The 20,962-nt window shown below is 45.1% G+C and overlaps 1 protein-coding gene across 1 annotated transcript in view; it reads left to right on the top strand.

Annotated features, from left to right (window-relative positions):
• Positions 1-11,618: 11,618 nt before the first annotated feature.
• The window catches only part of LOC135508383 (phosphatidate phosphatase LPIN1-like), a 42,412-nt gene continuing 33,068 nt past the window's right edge, over positions 11,619-20,962 (top strand). Inside the window, exon 1 of the mRNA XM_064928526.1 lies at positions 11,619-11,699. Within this exon, the coding sequence (XP_064784598.1) occupies positions 11,631-11,699 (69 nt within the window). The 5' untranslated portion in view covers positions 11,619-11,630. The remainder of the gene's footprint in view (positions 11,700-20,962) is intronic.

Below are 20,962 nucleotides of genomic sequence, written 5' to 3' on the forward strand. Positions count from 1 at the left end.
TCTGAAAACAGTCTCAATCTATTTTACAGTATCTGCTGTTGGTTCTGCTGTACATCCGTCCAAGTTGGTGCTCTTCTGAATGATGTTTTTTATCATCAGGTCCGAGAGAACCACTCGGAGTGCAGGCTTTCATTCCAGCCCAGCACTAACACACCTGTTTCAACTGGGTACTGGACTTCCTGACGGGCCACCCCCAGGTGGTGAGGGTAGGCAACAACATCTCCACCCCGCTGATCCTCAACACTGGGGCCCCACAAGGGTGCGTTCTGAGCCCTCTCCTGTACTCCCTGTTCACCCACGACTGCGTGGCCACGCACGCCTCCAACTCATTCATCAAGTTTGCGGACGACACAACAGTGGTAGGCTTGATTACCAACAACGACGAGACGGCCTACAGGGAGGAGGTGAGGGCCCTCGGAGTGTGGTGTCAGGTAAATAACCTCACACTCAACGTCAACAAAACTAAGGAGATGATTGTGGACTTCAGGTAACAGCAGAGGGAGCACCCCCCTATCCACATCGATGGAACAGTAGTGGAGAGGGTAGTAAGTTTTAAGTTCCTCGGCATACGCATCACAGACAAACTGAATTGGTCCACCCACACAGACAGCATCGTGAAGAAGGCGCAGCAGCGCCTCTTCAACCTCAGGAGGCTGAAGAAATTTGTCTTGTCACCAAAAGCACTCACAAACTTCTACAGATGCACAATCGAGAGCATCCTGGCGGGCTGTATCACCGCCTGGTACGGCAACTGCTCCGCCCACAACCGTAAGGCTCTCCAGAGGGTAGTGAGGTCTGCGCAACGCATCACCAGGGGCAAACTACCTGCCCTCCAGGACACCTACACCACCCGATGTTACAGGAAGGCCATAAAGATCATCAAGGACAACAACCACCCGAGCCACTGCCTGTTCACCCCGCTATCATCCAGAAGGCGAGGTCAGTACAGATGCATCAACGCTGGGACCGAGAGACTGAAAAACAGCTTCTATCTCAAGGCCATCAGACTGTTAAACAGCCACCACTAACATTGAGTGGCTGCTGCCAACACACTGATTCAACTCCAGCCACTTTAATAATGGGAATTGATGGGAAATTATGTAAAATATATCACTAGCCACTTTAAACAATGCTACCTAATATAATGTTTACATACCCTACATTATTCATCTCATATGTATACGCATATACTGTACTCTATATCATCTCCTGCATCTTTATGTAATACATATATCACTAGCCACTTTAACTATGCCACTTTGTTTACATACTCATCTCATATGTATATACTGTACTCGATACCATCTACTGTATCTTGCCTATGCCGCTCTGTACCATCACTCATTCATATATCCTTATGTACATATTCTTTATCCCCTTACACTTGTGTGTATAAGACAGTAGTTTTGGAATTGTTAGTTAGATTACTTGTTGGTTATTACTGCATTGTCGGAACTAGAAGCACAAGCATTTCGCTACACTCGCATTAACATCTGCAAACCATGTGTATGTGACAAAGAACATTTGATTTGATTTAATAGACTAATCACAGGCTGTATGTAGTCTGGACCAGGAATAGTTGATGCAGGGCTGGAACAAAAGCCTATGCACCCATTTGCAGTCCAGCTGCCGGAGTCGTAAAACCCTGCTCTAAACATTGACTCACTGCACTCCACACATCTCTCACAACAACTCTCATTTCCCACCACTAGTGGGTGGTGTCTCCCTGTTTATCCCCCCCCCCCCCTTTGTTTTCTTTTTGCTACACATAGGAGACTCGACACTATCTGTGGCCAGCAGAGGGCAGCACACACTATACATTTAAACTGACAGTCAATGGAAGCTATTGCCACTGGGCTCAAGTTGAGGACAGATGAGAACAATAAATCAAGTCCAATTGAAATGTGCCTTACTGACACCTAACAGTGTTACCTTACACCTAAGTTTTCCTCTTAGCAAACCACTAAGATAATCAGTCATTATGTAAGTCTTGTGGCCTACTGTAGTTATACAGTATTATACCACGGTGGGTCTAATCCTGAATGCTGATAGGTTAAAACCGCATTCCAGCCAGTGTCTATTCCACAAATTGCCACTGGCTAAATCTATGACTTTAAAATGCCTTTTTACTCTGTGACATCTGACTGTCTCATCAACCCAGCCAAGAAATGTATAAACTTTATTTCCAGTACAAAAAGCATCTAGACATTATCTCACATTTCTTTTAGACTAACATTTAGTTTTCAACAGCAGAGATTTGTATAAACCTTGCTGTCTGTCTCTCCGACATTTGCAACATTGTTTCAATATTGAAATTCGATATCCTGCTGTCCCATAGCGAAGAACGTTGGGAGTCGGGACGAGACACAAGCAGGCAGTTTCTCAGCCAGTCAAAATCATGAATCAGTTGGCATCCTTTTTATGAATTATATATATATATATATAAAAAAATTGATAAAAAGTGGAACGAAACACAGCTAATTTCCAGTCTTTCCAACTTCAGTTTGAAGTGATTTTGTTACTGTAGTTGTCTTGTTGGCTGGCTCCTATGAGCAACAGTGTTGCCTTACACCTAAGTTTTTCCTCTTAGCGAATCACTAAGAGAATCTGTCATTATGTAAGAGTCTTGTGTCCTACTGTAGCTATACAGTAGTGTACCCCTGCAGTAGATAGTGGTGAGACATGGTGCAGGTCTGTACTAGCTAGGGCAGGAGGGGGAGGGGGTTCCAAGGGGGCAGATAAGGACATCTATGGCCATTCAATTGAGCTGTGTGTCCTGGGTTGGAGGGACATGTTGAGCTGACCTGTCTAGCAGCCTTTGATCCAGGGGGTATGGAGCAGCCACGTCACCTGTGATAAACATCGTATTAGACGTCCATCCAAGTCAGAGGACGTTGGGAGATGACATGGAAACTGGCCAATAGGGGCAACAGTTATCACTGTTACCTTCAAGTTGGTTTCAGTTTTAAACATCTGCCTCTGGTGTAAAAAGTTGCATGTTTGAATCCAGCGATAGAAAGTTGTTTTTGAGATTTTTATTGTAAGCCGATCCCAAACCTTAACCCTTACCTTAACCATTCTTAGTTCATGCCTAACCTTAGTATTACAGAGTTAATGCCTAAACTTAACCCTAACCGATTGACATTTGAGAAACATGGATGTGGCGTGAGACTGTGGGAGCTTGTAGGATATAGGAGGGGGTGTAGAGCAGAGGGTAGAAATTAGGGGACCGAGTCTCTCTCCCAAGTGGCTCTGATGACGTCACTGAGAGAGCTGAGAGTCAGGTAGCAAACCAGTTCCAGGAGTCACTGCCCCAATAGATGTCTCACTCATGACGGGCCTCTGTGTGTGTGTGTGTGTGTGTGTGTGTGTGTGTGTGTGTGTGTGTGTGTGTGTGTGTGTGTGTGTGTGTGTGTGTGTGTGTGTGTGTGTGTGTGTGTGTGTGTGTGTGTGTGTGTGTGTGCCGTCCTGGCCTTTTAAAGGAGCTGGGATAAGATCTGGTGGGTGCTCTAACGTTTAGCTTTGGAACGTGGTTCTCAGAACACACGGGATAAAATTAGTCCCACAATATCTCCAGAAACACTATATAGACAGTCTGACAAGTGAGAACGAACACAGTATTACAGTCTTACACAGAATAGCTGGGATCACTACGTGCTTGAACTGTTTTATTGAACCTTTACTTAACTAACGTCTGAACACACTTGTCTGTTAGATCTAAAGTATCTAAAACACACACTTCAGTCGGATCACCCGGTTTTTAACACAGAAACACACCTTTTGGATCGTATATCTGAGTGGGGATCAAGCCGTGTCATGGAATCATGACCCCAGAGGAACATCTGGAAAAATTCTGCAACAACGCCAGTCCCAACTGGTCCTGGGTACGGTGACCTGTCTGTCTGTCCACCTGCTTGTCTGTCTTCCTGCCTGTCTGTCCGCCTGCTTGTATGTCTGCCTGCCTGTGTATGTCTGTCTTCAGTCACTCACTGTCTCTGTTTCTCTCTCTCATCTCTATCATATCATGCACAGACAGACAGTCCAATAATGACCTAAAACAGTTCTTTACCAACCATACTCTCTCTGAGTATGTCACTATCTGAGATAGATGACTACTATAACCTGAGTCTAGACAGACTGTTCTGTTGCTGAATATCCGTCTGGAGACAGTCAGTGGCGGCAGTTGAGACTATATAATTCTGAGAAAGCGAGGGAGATGCAGAGAGAGGGATGAGGTTGGAGAGAGATGGGCTGTTGGAACATCTCAAAATGCACTGTGCACTCAAAAGGCTTCCTTGGCCACAAATAACAATATGGGCGCCGATGACATGGACGATGTCGATTATGGCAGTACCCCCACAGCTCTCTGTTTCAGAGGGCTGTGTTAAATGAGAAAGACACATTTCAGTTGAACGCATTCAGTTGTGCAACTGACTAGGGATCCCCTTTCCCTATACTGAAGGTACTGAATGTGTAACTCTGGGTATGAACCCAAGTCATCTGTGTGCCACAAGATTGTGGTAAGCCTCTGTGCCAAAGTCTAGGCTTTAGCTGGGGGAGCAAATGCCAGTCTGAGACCCGATTCATACAATTGGCCAACCTGACGCGTACCATGCTGACTCAGATATCTTCTTTCCAGCATGGTTCCAGCAACTATGGTGGATGCGTAACCAGGCCAGTCCAGTTCAGCTTGGTTCAGTTTGGCCCTATAGTGTGAATCAGTCCTCAGGTCTCAGGCAAGGTGACTCATTCCCTATCACATCTGGACAAAAGCAAGACCTATGTAAGAATGCTGTTCATTGACTACAGCTCAGCATTCAACACCATAGTACCCTCCAAGCTCATCATCAAGCTGGAGGACCTGTCCCAACCCTGCCCTGTGCAATTGGGTCCTGGACTTTCTGATGGGCCGACCCCAGGTGGTGATGGTAGGAAACAACTTATTCAATTTGCTGACCCTCAACACTGGGGCCCCACAAGGGTGCGTGTTTAGCCCCATCCTGTACTCCCTGTTCACCCACGACTGTGTGGCCATGCACGCTTCCAACTCAATCATCAACTTTGCAGACGGCAAGTGGGCTTGATTACCAACAACGACGAGACAACCTACAGGGAGGAGGTGAGGGCTCTCGGAGTGTGGTGTCAGGAAAACAACCTCTCCCTCAACATTAACAAAACAAAGGAGATGATCATGGACTTCAGGAAACAGCAGAGGGTGCACCCTCCTATCCACATCAAAGGGACAGCAGTGGAGAAGGTGGAAAGTTTTAAGTTCCTCGGGTACACATCACAGACAAACTGAAATGTTCCACTCACACAAACAGTATGGTGAAGAAGGTGCAACAGCTCCTCTTCAACCTCAGGAGGCTGAAGAAATGTGGCTTGTCACCCAAAACCCTGACAAACCTTTACAGATGCACAATCGAGAGCATCCTGTCAGGCTGTATCACAGCCTGGCATAGCAACTGCACCCCCATCAACCGCAAGGCTCTCCAGAGGGTGGTGCGGTCTACACAACGCATCACTGGGGAAAACTACCTGCCCTCCATGACACCTACAACACTCGATGTCACAGGAAGGCCAAAAAGATTATCAAGGACATCAACCACCTGAGCCACTGCATGTTCACACTGCTACAATCCAGAAGGTGAGGTCAGTACAGGTGCATCAAAGCTGGGACTGAGAGGCTTGAAAAACAGCTTCTATCTCAAGGCCATCAGACTGCTAAACAGCCATCACCAACTCAGAGAGGCTGCTGCCAACATTGAGACCTGATCACAGCCTACTTTAATAAATGGATCACTAGTCATTTTATAAAAAGCCACTCTATATAATGCCACTTTAATAATGTTTGCATATCTTAGATTACTCATATCACATGTATGTACTGTATTTTATACCATCTACTGCACCTTGCCTATGCCGCTCAGCCATCGATCATCCATATACTTACATTTACATATTCTCATTCACCCATTTAGATTTGTGTGTATTAGGTAGTTTTGGGGGAATTGTTAGATTACTTGTTAGATTTTAACTGAACTGTTGGAACTAGAAGCACAAGCATTTCTCTACACTCGCATTAACATCTGCTAACCATGTGTACGTGAAAAATAATCACTGAACTCTCTAATAGTTCCTAGAAACACTGAACATGAGTATTACTGTCTGTTCCAGGCCGTGTCCCATGGGCAGCTTATGTACCTAGGTGAATGAAATAACTGTTACGAAATCAGGAGTCAAGAGGCTGGGTGTGTGTGCGCATGTGTCTGTGTGTGCGCATGTGTCTGTGTGTGTGTGCCCAGAACGTCTGTACAGACAGGGACGCATTTGGCAAGAGGGGCACACACACACAGCCCTCCTCTGAGCTATCTGTTTACATTGGGCCCCAATTCCTGGAGAAACAACATTCCTGCAGTGGCCTCTGCTACTACTTCTGTAACAGTGGTCACATGCTGCAATAGATACTGTTCTCACTCTGCTGCTTTCTATATTTCCCTCTGGCAGCCCAGCCCTCATGACGCTCAGGGTGACTCCAGGACGCAATGGGTGGAAAACGTTCTGTAATATCATAATGAGTGGAATTCTGGAGCTGTTCTTGGAATTATTGAGCAATAACAAATAGCTTGCTGAATTTGGACAGGATGTGCAGAAATCAATCTGTGTGTTAAATCAATGTGTGGTATGCCAAGAGAGAGAGAGAGTGTGTGTGTGTGTGTGTGTGTGTGTGTGTGTGTGTGTGTGTGTGTGTGTGTGTGTGTGTGTGTGTGTGTGTGTGTGTGTGTGTGTGTGTGTGTGTGTGTGTTTATATAATTTCACTGCTGAGTGTGGTAGAAGAAACATAGTAAATGTAAATCCGGGACACTTAATTTATTATCATATGTTGCGTTTCCTATGGTATCCATCATCCATTTCATATGTTATATTATGATATATTATGAATGACAATTCATACAATATGTTTACGAATTACAATTTGTTGTTGTTAACGTTAGCTGGGTGGGTAGGTGGCTAATGCTAGCGAGGTGGCTAACATTAGCTAGGTTAGGAGTTAGGTTAAAGGGTTAGGAGTTATCTAAGGTTAGGGGAAGGGTTAGCTAACATGTTAAGTAGTTGCAAAGTATCTAATTAGTTAAAATGCTAAAGTTGTCCATGATGAGGTATGAACACACAACCTATGGGTTGCTTGATGTTCGCGGCGTTATACCCAACCACCCTATTTTTGTTTTTGACTTAAAGGCCCCGACAGGGAAAATCATGTTTTTAATCAAATTGGATGATATTTGGATGAAACCAGCTCATAGCAGTTTGACCCAAGTATGATAAATGACTGTACCATGAACATTGACAAAGTTGATCATAAAGTTACTGGTCCCCTCCCCCGTGCTTCTACATCTACATTGCTTGCTGTTTGGGGTTTTAGGCTGGGTTTCTGAATAGCACTTTGTGACATCTGGTGATGTAAAAAGGGCTTTATAAATACATTTGATTGATTGATGTCAACGGCAGCGTCTTATAGTTGTAACTCCTTGAAATATATAAAGCCTTAAAAATGTCATCACTTGGGCGCATCATAAGGCTTTTTTACAAACCGGCAGTGTTGTGACTTGTAGCTAGCAGACTACCTACCAGCATGCCATATAAATTACACTGTGTTGTGACTTGTATCTAGCAGACTACCTACCAGCATGCCATATAAATTACACAGTGTTGTGACTTGTAGCTAGCAGACTACCTACCAGCATGCCATATAAATTACACTGTGTTGTGACTTGTAGCTAGCAGACTACCTACCAGCATGCCATATAAATTACACTGTGTTGTGACTTGTAGCTAGCAGACTACCTACCAGCATGCCATATAAATTACACTGTGTTGTGACTTGTATCTAGCAGACTACCTACCAGCATGCCATATAAATTACACTGTGTTGTGACTTGTAGCTAGCAGACTACCTACCAGCATGCCATATAAATTACACTGTGTTGTGACTTGTAGCTAGCAGACTACCTACCAGCATGCCATATAAATTACACAGTGTTGTGACTTGTATCTAGCAGACTACCTACCAGCATGCCATATAAATTACACTGTGTTGTGACTTGTAGCTAGCAGACTACCTACCAGCATGCCATATAAATTACACTGTGTTGTGACTTGTATCTAGCAGACTACCTACCAGCATGCCATATAAATTACACTGTGTTGTGACTTGTAGCTAGCAGACTACCTACCAGCATGCCATATAAATTACACTGTGTTGTGACTTGTATCTAGCAGACTACCTACCAGCATGCCATATAAATTACACTGTGTTGTGACTTGTATCTAGCAGACTACCTACCAGCATGCCATATAAATTACACTGTGTTGTGACTTGTAGCTAGCAGACTACCTACCAGCATGCCATATAAATTACACTGTGTTGTGACTTGTAGCTAGCAGACTACCTACCAGCATGCCATATAAATTACACTGTGTTGTGACTTGTAGCTAGCAGACTACCTACCAGCATGCCATATAAATTACACTGTGTTGTGACTTGTAGCTAGCAGACTACCTACCAGCATGCCATATAAATTACACTGTGTTGTGACTTGTAGCTAGCAGACTACCTACCAGCATGCCATATAAATTACACTGTGTTGTGACTTGTATCTAGCAGACTACCTACCAGCATGCCATATAAATTACACTGTGTTGTGACTTGTAGCTAGCAGACTACCTACCAGCATGCCATATAAATTACACTGTGTTGTGACTTGTATCTAGCAGACTACCTACCAGCATGCCATATAAATTACACTGTGTTGTGACTTGTATCTAGCAGACTACCTACCAGCATGCCATATAAATTACACTGTGTTGTGACTTGTAGCTAGCAGACTACCTACCAGCATGCCATATAAATTACACTGTGTTGTGACTTGTAGCTAGCAGACTACCTACCAGCATGCCATATAAATTACACTGTGTTGTGACTTGTAGCTAGCAGACTACCTACCAGCATGCCATATAAATTACACTGTGTTGTGACTTGTAGCTAGCAGACTACCTACCAGCATGCCATATAAATTACACTGTGTTGTGACTTGTAGCTAGCAGACTACCTACCAGCATGCCATATAAATTACACTGTGTTGTGACTTGTAGCTAGCAGACTACCTACCAGCATGCCATATAAATTACACTGTGTTGTGACTTGTAGCTAGCAGACTACCTACCAGCATGCCATATAAATTACACTGTGTTGTGACTTGTAGCTAGCAGACTACCTACCAGCATGCCATATAAATTACACTGTGTTGTGACTTGTAGCTAGCAGACTACCTACCAGCATGCCATATAAATTACACTGTGTTGTGACTTGTAGCTAGCAGACTACCTACCAGCATGCCATATAAATTACACAGTGTTGTGACTTGTAGCTAGCAGACTACCTACCAGCATGCCATATAAATTACACAGTGTTGTGACTTGTAGCTAGCAGACTACCTACCAGCATGCCATATAAATTACACTGTGTTGTGACTTGTAGCTAGCAGACTACCTACCAGCATGCCATATAAATTACACTGTGTTGTGACTTGTAGCTAGCAGACTACCTACCAGCATGCCATATAAATTACACTGTGTTGTGACTTGTAGCTAGCAGACTACCTACCAGCATGCCATATAAATTACACTGTGTTGTGACTTGTAGCTAGCAGACTACCTACCAGCATGCCATATAAATTACACTGTGTTGTGACTTGTAGCTAGCAGACTACCTACCAGCATGCCATATAAATTACACTGTGTTGTGACTTGTAGCTAGCAGACTACCTACCAGCATGCCATATAAATTACACAGTGTTGTGACTTGTAGCTAGCAGACTACCTACCAGCATGCCATATAAATTACACTGTGTTGTGACTTGTAGCTAGCAGACTACCTACCAGCATGCCATATAAATTACACAGTGTTGTGTCTTGTAGCTAGCAGACTACCTACCAGCATGCCATATAAATTACACAGTGTTGTGACTTGTAGCTAGCAGACTACCTACCAGCATGCCATATAAATTACACAGTGTTGTGACTTGTAGCTAGCAGACTACCTACCAGCATGCCATATAAATTACACTGTGTTGTGACTTGTAGCTAGCAGACTACCTACCAGCATGCCATATAAATTACACTGTGTTGTGTCTTGTAGCTAGCAGACTACTTACCAGAATGCTAGAAAAAGCCCACTGTGTTGTGACTTGTAGCTAGCAGACTATTAAACAGCATGCCACTGTGTTGTAACTGGAAGCCATAGTGTTAATTTAATGTTACATTATTTTCCAAAGAACTAAGACATCTGACAAATTGTGGCTGTAATTATGGCTGCTTTGACTTAGGAACCACAGGAGGTTGGTGGCACCTTAATTGGGGAGGACGGGCTTGTGGTAATGACTGGAGCGGAATTAGTGGAATGGTTTCAAATACATAAAACACATGGTTTCCATGGTTTCCAGGTGTTTGATGCCATTCCATTTGCTCTGTTCCAGCGCATTATTATGAGCCATCCTCCCTTCAGCAGCCTCCACTGTTGTGAAAGGTATCATTTCTGGAACACACCTGATCGTCACTAAATGGTTTTTGTTCTTCCATCCCTAAGCCCCCAAAGTTGAGTCTTCCTGCACATAGCTGACACAAATTAATTTTTTGTTCACAAAAGGAGTTGCAGTGTGTATAGTACTTGTAATTACTTAAAAATCATATTTTGCATTTCCATTGTGTGTGTTGTTGTCCTACAGTTGATGTAGCTTGTGTCATTTCCCACAGCCTAAGTAATTCACTTTTACGTCATATGATGTCACATTTTGTTACTTTGTTGTTGTTTTTTAAGCATTCGGACAGGAAGATGTGTTACAAATTGTACGAATCAATGGGGTCCTGCACACTGTAGGACGGATGGGGTCCTGCACACTGTAGGACGGATGGGGTCCTGCACACTGTAGGACGGATGGGGTCCTGCACACTGTAGGACGGATGGGGTCCTGCACACTGTAGGACGGATGGGGTCCTGCACACTGTAGGACGGATGGGGTCCTGCACACTGTAGGACGGATGGGGTCCTGCATATATTAGGCTCATGGCTCTAATTATTTGTTTTATGTTCAATTATGTCTCGCCATTATTTCTCAGCTTTATTTCTCATGAGTGTTCATGTTGATCAATATTTCGGGCTATGCTGGCCTGTTGTAAATGATCAAATAAATGTTGGACTAATACATACAATTCTGAACATATTTGTCATGTATAATGCTAATGAAGAAGCACCAATACATTTTACACTTATTTTAATGTACATTCCCTTATGTCTAAGCTTCTAAGGTCAATCAGGCTTGATAAATTCTTGTGAAGAACTGAATCAGTGAAGTGTATTCTGTAATTAGCTACAAAACAATAGAAATACAGTTGTGTATTGCTGCTGTTTGTCTGATATCCAGCAGTCCATGATCAGCATTTTGAGCATTTTGCAGAGAAAGTGTGGTGAAGCACACTATTTAGGCTCGGAATAACATGTGGCCCATTGTTTACCTTATTACCTGGGAAAGCCCACAAGGGTGTTTAAAAGAGCTGTCAGTCAAGATGAACTCATGGATATACGCTCCCTGTCCCACTGGGTCTGTTCTTCCAGGATTTCTGATAGTAAGAGAGGAGAGAAGGTACAAATCTCTTCAATTCTGAGCATTTTAATAGAGTAAAGATGTTATGGATGATGTGTTGGTATTTTTACATGGGAAAAGGGATGACTGATCAGGACCTTTAGTAACCTGTCTTATGTAACCATATCAAATGTAACATACTGTATCATACTAATTTGAAAGTCTGGGATTTGAATTTATGTTATTTCTAGTCTATGAGACTCCCCATCACCACATCTCTACCATTCTGAAAATATGTGAATTTACCTTATAAATTAAGAAATGTTTTGAGCTTTAAAGGTGGGGAAATTATGGGGAAATCGGTCTGTCATTCCCTGGTTGCTAAACTTCTAATAGTTTGCCTAATTTCAGTTTATGTGACAAAACAAGCAATGAAGATCATTGTACCATCTAAACCGCTGTGAAATGTGTTTGCAATACCAAAAATATTATATTTTCAGCTGTTTGAAGCTGGTGTACAAAACTGAAAGTAAAAGATACAAAAACCAAATTTAAGAACGGGAAGCATAGAAATATTGCACATAGAACAGATTTTTTCGCTTCTTGGACTTGCTTTCAATGAGTGACAGATCCATAACTCATATTTCGGTGTGAATTTGGTTGATTGGGTCTTCCAGAAATGTACATATTGCAGCTTTAAAAGCAACACTGGTCAGTAAATGTTTTACTTTGTAACCAGCTAGTGGGCTGCTACTGCTATTGACAGTGTGCAACTGCAGCCTGCCAGTCGAGGCATTCCTGCATGAATTATTATCTGAGTTTTATCGACACCGCCTACTATAGGCTGTAGAAAAAGCTAGCCTAATAGCCATTTTACTGGTTGAAGTTGAAGTGTTTATTTATTTAATGTTTACGTATAATGCAGTTGATGCGATGATAACACAAGCATTAAGCAGGACATTCATACGAGCCTTCAAAACATAATACACAAGTAGTGTGAAATGCGTTCATAAGAAGCAGGCTTTCTTTCTGGAGTTCTACAACTCCTTGTTCTGTCACCAATGTACCCGCATCGCCCTCGTGCGGCAATGTTTGCCAGTCTACCGGTCGCCCCCCGCTAGTACAGCAGACCGTAGTTAGCTAACACGCGGTGTCGCTCCCGCCTGCTGGGATAAACTGCCAGACAGGCGGGGGGTGAAGGACACGCTGTCTACTGGTCGTCCCCGCCACTCATTGCTAACTAGCTGTTTTTATGTAGGGTTTATCTGCAGTTCTGATGCATTACCGTAGTGGAGCGCCCCTGCCTTTCGCCAATGTACTGGAGGCATAGTTTAAAAACGGACAATATAAATATAAAGACGGGTTGCTGCAGATGCAGGAGAGCCCACATGCAGGAACACCCCGAATTGCGGCTGCAGTTGTACTCTTCTCACTGTAATGGGTGGTCTGGTCTGTCATTGGTCCCGGTGAGGGTTTATAACGTGATATGTCACCAGCGGAGTGAGGGTAGGGTGTTTTTTCTCTCTTCAGTGACAGGAATATCATCTCAGCGCTTTAACACACCGCCAAACCGCAGATCAAATGTCTGGAAAGGTTCTGTTCGCTATTACAATGTAATAGTGAATTGGAATAAGAAAAACAGCTTTACCTATACAACGGAAGGTATTTGTATGACGACAAGACCCCGAAGTGACAATTCATCGTCAATAATGTATGTATGAATATGTTTGTGAATTTTAAGCTATCTATCAATTTGATATTCTTAATATTTGTGTGGTCTATAATTTCTTATCAACGGATAGCTGCACCCAGATCATCTCTGCCTGGATTGTGATTAGCCTAGTTTGTTTTTGTCAAGCAATTGTCAGACATTATGCTAAGGGATGCCTTTTGAGATTACAGTTATATTCATATGATACAATGGAGACTGAAATAGGCTATGGACATAAACACAACAACAGCTCGTTTTCACTTTGTCGTTATTTAGGCGTTGTAAAGTGGTCCGAATGTTAAAGATTCATGTTTGAAAAGCAGTTTATGCCAGGTCATGCATGTCCTCTGCTGCAGAACAGCGGCTGTATTATACATCAGCATAGCTAACAATTATTCCAGTGGCATATATTGAAAATATATCTGAAATGTATTTGGAATACATGCCCCACTGGGCAGTCATCAATTCAACATCTATTCCAAATTGGTTCTACATCATTTCATTTAAATGACGTGGAAACAATGTTGATTCAACCGGTGTGTGTATACTTCTAGTATATCTATAAGAACCTCAGCCAATGGGAATGTTGTTGTGTGTGTGCATGTGTGTGTATGTTTATGTGTGTAAGCATGCTTCCGTGTGTGTGTGTGTGGTGTCTGTTAGGTGAGATAAGATGACAAACTAGGTACAGTTAATGCAGTTATTGACTAATCCTATGAAAGGAGTGACTGCATTAAAGGTTACCTTTCTCCCCGACCTGGCTATCAGTGAATGGGCTCGTGCCTCACCATACCTCACCTCACTACACCTCACCACACCTCACCACACCTCACCTCACCACACCACACCTTACCACACCTCACCACACCTCACCACACCTCACCTCACCACACCTCACCACACCTCACCACACCTCACCACACCTCACCTCACCTCACCACACCTCACCACACCTCACCACACCTCACCTCACCTCAACACCACTCACCTCTAATCTGAGTGGCCCTAGGATGTAATGATACTACTGTGACATGTGTCTTACATTGTGGACGAGGATTAAGTTACACCTGATCTAGGGTTTGCGTAGTTTTATTTTATTAACCCTAACCCTGGGCCTATATTGTGAGTATCTTGTGATTGGTTGTAAACCAGGAAGCAGGTTTATGTCCTTGAGGGGGGAGTGGAGGAAACTTTTCATCTGAATGAGTTCCTTTAACACGTGGCCTTGTGTTTGTATTAGTGGGGATGGCAGAATGTGTCGGGAGTGCGGCAGTGGGGGGCAGGGTAATTATGTAATTGTTCTGAAATGCCACGGCTCTGTAGTGTTGTCACATTGAGGGAGAGAGGTGGGGCATGAGGAAATAGAGGTGGGTCATGAGGAGAGAGAGGTGGGGCATGAGGAGAGAGAACGAGAGAGAGGTGGGGCATAAGGAGAGAGAACGAGAGAGAGAGTTGGGGCATGAGGAGAGAGAACGAGAGAGAGGTGGGGCATTAGGAGAGAGAACGAGAGAGAGAGGTGGGGCATTAGGAAAGAGAATGAGAGAGAGATGAGGCAGGACAAGAGAGAACTAGAGAGAGGTGGGGCAGGACGAGAGAGAACTAGAGAGATCTAGAGAGAGAGGCGGGGCACGAATGAGAGAGAGGTGGGGCATGAGGAGAGAGAACGAGAGAGAGGTGGGGCATGACAAGAGAGAACTAGAGAGAGAGATGGGGCATGACAAGAGAGAACTAGAGAGAGAGGTTGGGCATGGCGAGAGAGAACGAGAGAGAGAGATGGGGCATGACAAGAGAGAACTAGAGAGAGAGGTTGGGCATGGCGAGAGAGAACGAGAGAGAGGTGGGGCATGACAAGAGAGAACTAGAGAGAGAGGTGGGGCATTAGGAGAGAGAACGAGAGAGAGGTGGGGCATTAGGAGAGAGAACGAGAGGGAGGTGTGGCATTAGGAGAGAGAACTAGAGAGAGAGATGTGGGGCATTAGGAGAGAGAACGATGGGGAGCACGTGATGCCGCGGAGCTGAACAGACGTTGACAAACCGAGCTCTTCAAAGTTATTCTATTTTTACCTAAATAACAACATTAAAACAATATTGTAACATCGGCTGATAAATTGTCAAGTACTTACCTTCCCAAAGAGCCATGGACCTCCGACCGAGAGGCAAGAAGGACGACCAAAACGTTGTTGATTCCCAAGATAATGATAACGCTACAGCTAGCAAGATTAGCATTAGCCCTCATAACTCAGACGACAGTTCCAGACTGTTGCTCTCAGCAGCCTCTTGTGAGCCTGCCGACATGCTGGCTACTCTCCTCCGGGAAATTCAGGATGGTAACAGAGGTCTTTCTCTGAAAATTGATAAGAAATCGGCTGAACTCCATTCTTCCATTGACGACCTGAAATCCTCCATGAATGATCTCCTTTTGAGAACGACTGAGGCAGAGTTGCGCATTAGCACAGTTGAAGATACCATCGCTAGACATGACCAGGTCTTGATACAACTGCAAAAGGACAATGCCTACCTCAAAAACAAGGTAGATCAGATGGAGAACCAGAGCAGACGTAGTAATATCCGTGTGGTGGGATTGAAAGAGGACAGCGAGGGCCGTGACCTGGTCCGTTTCTTCACTCAATGGATCCCGGAGGTCCTAGGCATAATCAACTTCACCAAGCCGCTGGAAATCGAACGCGCCCACAGAACATCAGCGCCGAAACCCCGGCCAGATGAGCCCCCACGAGCCCCCACGGGCATTAGGAGAGAGAACGAAAGAAAGGTGGGGCATTAGGAGAGAGAACAAAAGAAAGGTGGGGCATTAGGAGAGAGAACGAGAGAGAGATGGGGCATTAGGAGAGAGAACAAAAGAGAGGTGGGGCATTAGGAGAGAGAACGAGAGAGAGGTGGGGCATTAGGAGAGAGAACAAAAGAAAGGTGGGGCATTAGGAGAGAGAACGAGAGAGATGTGGGGCATGAGGAGAGAGAACGAGAGAGAGGTGGGGCATTAGGAGAGAGAACGAGAGAGAGGTGGGGCATTAGGAGAGAGAACAAAAGAAAGGTGGGGCATTAGGAGAGAGAACGAGAGAGAGGTGGGGCATTAGGAGAGAGAACGAGAGAGAGGTGGGGCATTAGGACAGAGAACAAAAGAAAGTTGGGGCATTAGGAGAGAGAACGAGAGAGAAGTGGGGCATTAGGAGAGAGAATGAGAGAGAGGTGGGGCATTAGGAAAGGGAACGAGAGAGAGGTGGGGCATTCGGAGAGAGAACGAAAGAGAGGTGGGGCATTAGGAGAGAGAACGAGAGAGAGGTGGGGCATTAGGAGAGAGAACGAGAGAGACAGATGGGGCATTAGGAGAGAGAACAAAAGAGAGGTGGGGCATTAGGAGAGAGAACGAGAGAGAGGTGGGGCATTAGGTGAGAGAACGAGAGAGAGGTGGGGCATTAGGAGAGAGAACAAAAGAAAGGTGGGGCATTAGGAGAGAGAACGAGAGAGAGGTGGGGCATTAGGAGAGAGAACGAAAGAGAGGTGGGGCATTAGGAGAGAGAACGAGAAGAGGTGGGGCATTAGGAGAGAGAACAAAGAAAGGTGGGGCATTAGGAGAGAGAACGAGAAAGAGGTGGGGCATTAGGAGAGAGAACGAGAGAGAGGTGGGGCATTAGGAGAGAGAACGAGAGAGAGGTGGGGCATTAGGAGAGAGAACAAAAGAAAGGTGGGGCATTAGGAGAGAGAACGAGAGAGAGGTGGGGCATTAGGAGAGAGAACGAGAGAGAGGTGGGGCATTAGGAGAGAGAACAAAAGAAAGGTGGGGCATTAGGAGAGATATGAGAGAGAGGTGGGGCATTAGGAGAGAGAACGAGAGAGAGGTGGGGCATTAGGAGAGAGAACGAGAGAGAGGTGGGGCATTAGAAGAGAGAACGAGAGAGAGGTGGGGCATTAGGAGAGAGAACAAAAGAAAGTTGGGGCATTAGGAGAGAGAACGAGAGAGAGGTGGGGCATTAGGAGAGAGAACGAAAGAGAGGTGGGGCATCTGGAGAGAGAATGAGAGAGAGGTGGGGCATTAGGAGAGAGAATGAGAGAGAGGTGGGGCATTAGGAGAGAGAACGAAAGAGAGGTGGGGCATTAGGAGAGAACGAGAGAGAGGTGGGGCATTAGGAGAGAGAATGAGAGAGAGGTGGGGCATTAGGAGAGAGAACAAAAGAGTGGTGGGGCATTAGGAGAGAGAACGAGAGAGAGGTGCGGCATTAGGAGAGAGAACGAGAGAGAGGTGGGGCATTAGGAGAGAGAACGAGAGAGAGGTGGGGCATTAGGAGAGAGAACGAGAGAGTGGTGGGGCATTCAGAGAGAGAACGAAAGAGAGGTGGGGCATTAGGAGAGAGACGGCGAGAGAGGTGGAGCATTAGGAGAGAGAACGAAAGAGAGGTGGACATTAGGAGAGAAACGGCGAGAGAGGTGGGGCATTAGGAGAGAGAGGGAGGGAGAGAGAGAGGGGGCATGAGGAGGGAGAGAGTGAGGTGGCATTAGGAGAGAAAGGGAGAGAGGTGGGGCATGAGGATAGAGAGGGAGAGAGAGAGGGGTCATGAGAAGAAATAGGTGGGGCATGAGAAGAGAGACGGAGAGAGGGGTGGGGCATTAGGAGAGAGGGTGGGGCATGAGGATAGTGAGGGAGAGAGAGAGGGGTCATGAGGAGAAAGAGGTGGGGCATGAGGAGAGAGACGGAGAGAGGGGGCATGAGAGAGAGGAGAGAGAGGTGGAGCATGAGGAGTGTGAACGACAGAGAAGTGGAGCATGTGGAGAGAGAACGAGAGAGAGGTGGTGCATGAGGAGAGAGAACGAGAGAGAGGTGGTGCATGAGGAGAGAGAGGAGAGAGAGGTGGAGCATAACGAGAGAGAGGTGGGGCATGAAGAGAGAGAGGAGAGAGAGGTGGAGCATAACGAGAGAGAGGTGGGGCATGAGGAGAGAAAAGGAGACAGGGGTGGGGCATGAGGAGAGAGGTAGGGCTAGATGAGAGAGATGGCAAGAAAGAGAGAGAGACTTTATGCTGCGATTGTTTGCATACTGTTTAAGTATGTTTTGTCAGGTATGTACTGTGTAATCAAGTGCAAATATTAAACTGGTTATTTTCAGAAGGGAATAGAATATGAGAAAATACATCTGAAAATGACAACAACATGAAAACAGGGTTCATAGATTCAAACATCCACACTTTACCTCAATATATTCTATGTTCTGTTCCTCCTTGAACATATACAGTAGGGCTGGGAGACATGGCCATATCCCGATATAGGTCATTTCATATCCCGATAATGATACATATCACGATATAGCACATTTTCTGTAAATTCAATGAATAAATAGTTTATATAAAATGACCACATGTAAAGGTCTATTTCTTATTACATTGAATTATACTCAACAAATAAAAAGGTACATACTCATATTTGATTATTTATTTGATTTAGAATCTCTGAAAATGTTCAATTAAGCATGTAACAACATATAAAATATGAATGTATAAAATTTAAAAAGGTAAATAGAAAACACTTCAACTATAGTTGCAAACAAAATAAATATAGGCCAAAATATATATACAGTATATATATTTGGGGGCTTGCCTGTTTTGCATGTTATTTTGGAATTAGTACGTGTCACATATCAATTTGCATTTGGTACCTTGGGTCGAGTGTTGGCACCAACTCATGAAACCCCCGTTTCTGGACCGTGTAAATTGGGGCCATGTCTTTGCAGATGTAAGTTGTAACGGTGGCTGTTCTCCTTCCATCTTTGTGATTCTTTACCATATGGTGTGACGAGGGCAAAAGCCTGAGTCGTGTGTTTGTTTTGAGCACTCAACTGTACTTCTTTGGGTCTCATCCATAGACTCTCTCCGTACTGTTCCACATGACTCCTGTGTAGGTGGTAATAGAGGTTAGTGGTGTTTGAGGCTGTTGTCGGGACCGGCCTGTTCCACATGACTCCTGTGTAGGTGGTAATAGAGGTTAGTGGTGTTTGAGGCTGTTGTCGGGACCGGCCTGTTCCACATGACTCCTGTGTATGTGGTAATAGAGGTTAGTGGTGTTTGAGGCTGTTGTCGGGACCGGCCTGTTCCACATGACTCCTGTGTAGGTGGTAATAGAGGTTAGTGGTGTTTGAGGCTGTTGTCGGGACCGGCCTGTTCCACATGACTCCTGTGTAGGTGGTAATAGAGGTTAGTGGTGTTTGAGCATGTTGTCGGGACCGGCCTGTTCCACATGACTCCTGTGTAGGTGGTAATAGAGGTTAGTGGTGTTTGAGGCTGTTGTCGGGACCGGCCTGTTCCACATGACTCCTGTGTAGGTGGTAATAGAGGTTAGTGGTGTTTGAGGCTGTTGTCGGGACCGGCCTGTTCCACATGACTCCTGTGTTGGTGGACAATAGAGGTTTGTGGTAGTTGAGCATGTTGTCGGGACCGGCCTGTTCCACATGACTCCTGTGTAGGTGGTAATAGAGGTTAGTGGTGTTTGAGGCTGTTGTCGGGACCGGCCTGTTCCACATGACTCCTGTGTAGGTGGTAATAGAGGTTTGTGGTATTTGAGCATGTTGTCGGGACCGGCCTGTTCCACATGACTCCTGTGTAGGTGGTAATAGAGGTTAGTGGTATTTGAGCATGTTGTCGGGACCGGCCTGTTCCACATGACTCCTGTGTAGGTGGTAATAGAGGTTAGTGGTGTTTGAGCATGTTGTCGGGACCGGCCTGTTCCACATGACTCCTGTGTCCAGGTGGTAATAGAGGTTAGTGGTGTTTGAGGCTGTGTCGGGACCGGCCTGTTCCACATGACTCCTGTGTAGGTGGTAATAGAGGTTAGTGGTATTTGAGCATGTTGTCGGGACCGGCCTGTTCCACATGACTCCTGTGTAGGTGGTAATAGAGGTTAGTGGTGTTTGAGCATGTTGTCGGGACCGGCCTGTTCCACATGACTCCTGTGTAGGTGGTAATAGAGGTTAGTGGTGTTTGAGGCTGTCGTCGGGACCGGCCTGTTCCACATGACTCCTGTGTAGGTGGTAATAGAGGTTAGTGGTGTTTGAGCATGTTGTCGGGACCGGCCTGCGGGATATTTTGCAGAGGGCGGTTTTCTGGTCTGTGTCAGACTGTTCATACGCAAACCACGTCCATGCGACCGAAGTTACCCCTCTTTTAGGTACGGTCTCCATGCACTGTGTCATGTTCACTCTCTTCCATATTTGTTTGTGTTGCAAATTTCCTTCCACACGGCACATGTGCAAGAACGCAAAGCGTCGTTCAATTGACTGAAATAGTACGATTTGATGCACAACAAAATAAGCGATAGAGCATAATATGAAACGATAGACGTTTCTCTATCGTCACACGATATATATCGTCATATCGCCCGGCCCTAATATACAGTAGTATCAGGTGTCCAGGCATGGAGAAGACGATCAGTAGGTCTGTCTCAGTGGGAGAATATGTCAGTACATGCCAGTAGAACCTGAACCTGGTAACTGATGGGGGTTAAGAAATAACAATCATGCGTCAGGAGAACTGACATTCTGTCAGCAGGCTAGTAAGCCATCTATCCTCTAGGCACGTGTGTGTGTGTGTGTGTGTCCCTGACTCAGCAGAAA

This window comes from Oncorhynchus masou, chromosome 21 (assembly GCF_036934945.1).
Source record: "Oncorhynchus masou masou isolate Uvic2021 chromosome 21, UVic_Omas_1.1, whole genome shotgun sequence".
NCBI lineage: Eukaryota > Metazoa > Chordata > Actinopteri > Salmoniformes > Salmonidae > Oncorhynchus > Oncorhynchus masou.